At 32.1% G+C, this 6331-nt stretch overlaps 2 protein-coding genes across 2 annotated transcripts in view; both read right to left on the bottom strand.

The window, feature by feature from the left end:
- Nucleotides 1–1038, bottom strand: part of LOC105626469 (odorant receptor 85b-like) — a 3177-nt gene extending 2139 nt beyond the window's left edge. The window contains exons 1-2 of the mRNA XM_012207771.1: nt 973–1038; nt 786–899 (exon numbers count right to left, since the gene is read on the bottom strand). Coding sequence (XP_012063161.1) covers nt 786–899; nt 973–1038 — 180 coding nt within the window. The remainder of the gene's footprint in view (nt 1–785; nt 900–972) is intronic.
- Nucleotides 1039–1914: 876 nt separating this feature from the next.
- On the bottom strand, nt 1915–3643 carry LOC105626649. Its single transcript, XM_012207942.1, has 3 exons — nt 3492–3643; nt 2772–3123; nt 1915–1977 (listed from the first exon to the last, which is right to left on the bottom strand). Exons 1-3 carry the CDS (start codon nt 3641–3643, stop codon nt 1915–1917), a joined length of 567 nt encoding a protein of 188 aa, XP_012063332.1.
- Between the last annotated feature and the right edge of the window lie 2688 nt (nt 3644–6331).

Here is a 6331-nt window from a genome sequence, read left to right as displayed (position 1 = left end):
ACACACACACACACACACACACACACACACACACACACACACACACACACACACACACACACACACACACACACACACACACACAGAGAAAACTATTAGATAATTATTGAAAAATTAATTAATTGAATCCAATAGTTTTCTCAATAATGTAATAGTAGCTCTTCTCAATAGTTTACGAAAAATCTACGATTGAATAATCAAATATAATAGTTTCTAATAGTCTATTTCCGTAAGGATGTTCGACAATTCTGTAAATGCGACAGCTTAATTTATTTCTTCGCATAAATCAGCTATTTCTCACATCATTTACATCAAAGCGATCGCTAAATCGATTCTTCTTATTCAACTTATACATATCTATTATAAAGTAAATGATCAAATCCGATATGGCCTATCTAAGCGTTGCTGAATCTAATTCGAAAACAGGTAATCAGATTTAATAAAATAAGAAATCTTTCTGAAAATTAATTGAAAATATGAAACACATTTTAATTTTTACGGGTGAAAGTAAAGATTTAAATATTCATGTAAATATGGGCAAGACTATATTAAGTATTAGCCCATACTACAGGTACAGTTAAGCCTAATATACATAAAAGCACAGGCAATAAGAAGAAAATAACAGATTTCAATCTACCAAAAACAGTGTTATACCTATACTGCGTAATATAGGATTTAATAAGATAAAATCTATGTTCCCTATTTCTCTTGCCTGTACTTTTCATTATGCTCATTAAACTTTCCCTTACGATATGAAACTGATCTTTCTCTTCTCTTTTTCTCACCTTGGAAGTAAGATATTCGCCACTGAAGCAAAGTATAAAGGCTTCTAAATTTACGACGGCATAATAAGGTATAATCTTTACCATCAAAATATTTCCATCATGAGTGCCAAACGACTACGATTCAGAGACGAGATCCTTCGAACAAATCGCAAAATTCTGTTTGAAACGAGCTTGTTAAGTTACTCACAGTTACAATTACAAATCCAAGGAAGCAAATAACGAATGTGTTTAAGAGAAATTGCATCAATGCCATATAACAGAACACATCCTCGATACTGTCTGCGAAGGCAATAATTCTTTGATGTCTACTCACGATAGATCTCAATAAGATTATACGCGAGTCATATTTGTTCTCAGCTATAGGAATTTCCAGCAATTCGTGACATATTATGTCAATTTGACCGGCAACGTGAAGTATCTAAAAGTGAATGGTTTAGAATTGTCCCAAAGGCTATAATCTGTCAATCTCTAGAGATCACTAAGGACGCACATTAGGGATCTGTGCTTAACTCAAATATTAGCACTCAAATTTCTTTGATGATACAAAACTAATTTTCGTTGTAAAATGTAAAGATTTATTGCAATATTAAGGCAATCAAATAAAATATAGCGAACAAAAAATTCAAACACTGAAATCAGCTAACATGTATTAATAATCACCATGATTGACGGAGGCACTTCTTCCATTGTGAAAGCAGACAATGGATGCTCTATTTATAAAATTCTTTGGATTCGAACTCACTCGCGAACATCGAGCCACTTGCACTGCTGCATTCGACAGAAATTTCTTGCCTTTTTAAGTTCTCCTTCATATCTTCAAAAATGTGAAAATCGCATGGCGACAAGTCTGAGTTGTAAATCCGGGTGCTCCAACATTTGAAATCCACTGAAATCATGCAATTTCCACATTTTTGGAGATCAATATTCCGATTCTGTAACTTTTAACGACAGTGTCAATATTATTATGTTGCCATTGCCCAAATATTATATATGATAAAAAAGCTACCCAACGACAACATAACGATAAACTATAGTTAAGAGTTGCAGGATACTAAAGAAGAATTTGAAAGGCAGGAAATTACCAGACGCAGTACAGGAGGTCATATTTGCAAGTAAATTCGATCCCAGTCTAAGGAATTTTATGAACAGGATATCTGTCATCTGGTTTTACAATGGAAGAAGCCTTGCCCAACTACGACGATTATTAACATGTTAGTTGATTTCAATGTCTGAATTTTTCATCCGCTTCGTTTCATTTGACTATCCTAATAGTATCGCGTATGTTGATAATGCTAATATAACATTATATTAACGTTTAAAAAAATTATATATGTAGATATAAAATAATAAATAATAAATATCCCTATATATACACAGCACAAAATATTGCAGCAATATCGTGGCAATATTTTAATAATGCGCAATGTTGTAATTTTAATATTTGCAAGAAATATTAAAATATATTACTACCCATATAAGTAAGTACGCGACCCCATCACGAGATGGATACGATTCTTATAAGAAGAAACCCTGAAGTTCTATCAGAGAAAATGTATTGAATTGTAAATCTCTTGAGAGATCCAGAAGGCGCACTTCGAAAGAACTTTCCAAGCTCTTTCGAAGTGCGCCTTCTGGATCTCAAAAAAGCTGTTTCTTTTGCTCATAATTTTGTCGTGTATATTTTAGAATGTGATACTAATGAATAATATTTTAGCAATAAAACTGGATAAAATATTACATAATGTGCAATAATATATTTGCAATATTTCTCTAAACATTGTAGTAATATTGCAGACTATTGCAACAATGTTCTATTTTAACGGGACAAAGGAATATTTTGAGCAATATTTTGAAATATTGCAATCCTTTAAAGTAATATTGCTGCAATGTCGTTGCAATATTTCGTGATATAGGAATAAAATAGTTATTAAAATTGGGCTTTTGTCAAGAAAAAATGCTACATTTTTTGTTACGGAATCAACTTACTAACGTTACAATAAGAGCATTCAACATTCCTGCTAAAAGTGCCAATGTGAATTGTACAAAAAATTGCGTAACCACAACAATTTCATAAATCGGTGACGCATCAAACTCAGACGGCAGTTTCATTTTGACAATAAGCTGCTTCTCTTCGACAAGTTGCTCAGAGCCCATAGTCTTTTGAACGATCATGTTACCTGCTCCAAATAAAAGTAACACGACAGTGTATGTACCAATGCTGTATTTTGAAATTCGATGAGACAAGATCGCTTTGCTTATCATCAGCTGCATCTTTGAGTGATTAGAGGAGCACTCATTCCAGTCTTCAGCAATCCTCGCAACCATGTCATAAATAATACTGGATAACATGTAGATATATAACATAATATATGCATACAGATAATTAGTATACAAACTAGTAGCAAAACTAATTTCCAAAAATATTATAAAATATTATAAATTATAAATTAATTTTCCAAAAAATAAAATTATATTTGGAGAAGGATTTCAATTTCTATTTAAAAAAACGTATCTAAGGCAATAATCTATTGTGATGTAACATATTCAATATTTAACTTTTACGCTCAAGTATCAAATTAACTAACTTTAACTCACAAATTAACATATTCAACTTTGAATTTGAAAAAATTCAGATATAGCTATAAATATAAAAAAATATTTACGTGCCCATCCCTCATTTGTTAGTTGATCTTTAACGAGTCTTACCGTCCGTTCAGCCAAAGGAGACTCATTTTTAGAAACAACAAGCTGTTTGATAAACACAGACTCAAAGAATCCATGAGATTCGGTAGAGTATCGGAACCGATATGACTGAAGAGATGCCAGTACTGTAAGAACTGCCAGATGGTCATCGTCATCGTCCAAATAATGCGCATTAAGAATCTGTATGAGGAATATGGCCAAATGCCGATCATCCGTAAAGTAAATTCCATCAAATTGTCAACAGTGCTCGTAGGTATCATCTTTTCTTTCTTTATCCGTGCTTCTCGATTAAATTGACCCAACAATTGTTACAGCCGCAATCACCAGTTATCCTTCTGTTTAACCGACGTAGATTCTCTCTTCGCGATTCTTGTAGAAAAAAAGATGAATCTCTTCTTATTGTGACCAGTTGTGAGTCACGTGTTCGCGTATTCCAGACAGTAATGTCAGATAGAATCGCGCAGCTTGCTAGTTAAACGCTATACTATACCATAAAAACTTTCACTAGATTGACTTCATAGAAGCAGCGGATAAAGTGCTGCTTTATACAGAATGACTACCGTTCAACTGTAATTACCGAAGACCATTATATGAAGCGCACGTAAATGTATAACGACTACTTTGACGATCAGCGGAGAAAGGGACAGAGGTAAGAGCAATCATACGTATTCCTTGTATTATATTGTTCGTGACATCGAGATCACGAGACGTTTGCTTTAAAAATACACAACCATAATTTATCAAATTGTTCTGTGGACAATCACGTGGAAAATTAAAATATAATTGTTTACAAATAATGAAATATAATGGTCACAACTATAATAGTTCAATTTGTTGTGTCAAGTCAGCTATACATCATGGAGGACTCGCTCGAGCGACATTGTCAGTCACTTGATCGTTTCACTCTGACAAGTTAAAATTTCAAGACCATTTTTAAAATATATATTCAAGATTAATCAAACAAAATATAAACTTCATGCTTTATCCAAACAAACACATATATATTTTTCTCCTTCTTTCTGTGTAAATGTAACTTCTGTGTGAAGAAATAATTTTTCAGAAAGAAAAGTTTCCCTTCGACTTTGAATGAAACTGCTGCTGTATAAGTAAATAAATATCATTGAGTTAGCATGAATTAGCTGTGAGAATTCCAGTACCTCTGGTTCTACGATGATGTAACGTGACAATTTTACATGCGCATAGCGGCAGCGTTGACCGGCGTTGAGCGGCAATCGTTGACTCCGCTCCTGAAGTTACATCACATAATAAATTTTATCCGTATCAGTAGCATGTATCACTTCCGAACGAGAGCAGACGCAAGATTCGATCGTATCTCATGCATTGCAGTCGTTTTGAGGGAAATGTATCGCACAAAACAATCCTTTCAGAAGAATGCAATGATGGATGTCATTCTCGTTATGTTTTCTCCAATTTTCGAATGAAAATAAGAGGAAAATATCGTACATATATCGTAAAAATTGTAATATGAATGTCTTCGATGAAAATCGATTCGATTTCATGACCGAAAAATCGCAACGATATTTCTACGCTGCATGTACTTGCTGTGTACATTTTGCAAGTCGAGCGGTTTTTTCGCTTGATGTTATTAAATTCACTTTTCGAAAAGATAACCACTCGAAAGGATAAATCGTAGATATAGTAACTTACAGATATTCACTCGTTTCAAAGTTTCAAAATATTATAATCATTCCTATAAATCATCCTTACAGTTAAGTTATTGCAAATTGCAGACGTTTGGTCAGTATCCGCAGTCTCATAGGAAATCATGATACCAGCAAGTAGAAAGGTGTTGCAGACAAATACGAAATAATGCGAGCCATAAAAATTTACGCGCGCTTTGGGACGAATTTCAGTAGAAAAACAAGATTGAACAATATCAACAATATCAAGTGAATGAGAAAATGTGTTTTATTCATAAATCTAGAATAAAAAAGTCAGCGTGCATCTATATTGAAATACAAAAATTTCTATGCATCTGTATTGAAATGAATATATTTCTAAATTCTGTATATATTTTTATAAAATTATACTTATTTTAAATTTAACTCGAACTTTCTATTTTTCAACATAAAAATCAACTTTTTGAATTTAATGTTTAAAATTTCAATATAATTGAGAGAATCATGAATTTTTTCCCAATAAATTATAGAGTTCGAGTTAAAAAACCTAATTAAATATAAAAAAAATAGAGATTTAAAGGGTTTTTTATTAAAGGATATTATTTTGTAAAAATCACATAGAATACACCACAACTTCATATTTTTGTTATATAAAAATTTAACAATATTTCTATTTTAATCATGAATGAATATACATTCCGTAGAACTTTTAAGATATTGAAACCTCAAAAAAACTAAATAAAAAGGGAATTTTACTTAAGGGAATTAAATCCTCCATTGCTCTCGCTCAATAAACAAATGTTAGTACTCTCGTATGAGCATCACGTCTATTGTGTCATTGTATTAGTGTAATGTTCAGTGCAGTGTCAGTCTCTAAACATAGTCTTGTAAAAGCTAAAGGCTTTAAAACATCGATTGATTCTTCGATCTGTAATAGATTTGATAACAATATGATTGTACGTATTTATTCTCGTCATCGTTTATGCTTTATACGGGAGGTAATGGTGGGATCAAAGAATTTTTACACATCGCCGCCATTATCTAAAATCTTGAATCTAGAGAAAAGTTATGGATTATTACTGCGGAAAAGGATGCAGGTAAGTAATAGCAAAGGTAAAAATCATATTCCATGATAATAATTTGGATGATACATACATACATATATATATATATATATATATATATATATATATATATATATAT

Source organism: Atta cephalotes, assembly GCF_000143395.1.
Source record: "Atta cephalotes unplaced genomic scaffold scaffold00005, whole genome shotgun sequence".
In the NCBI taxonomy this organism is placed as follows: Eukaryota; Metazoa; Arthropoda; class Insecta; order Hymenoptera; family Formicidae; genus Atta; species Atta cephalotes.
This window is presented reverse-complemented; position numbering and strand designations above follow the sequence as displayed.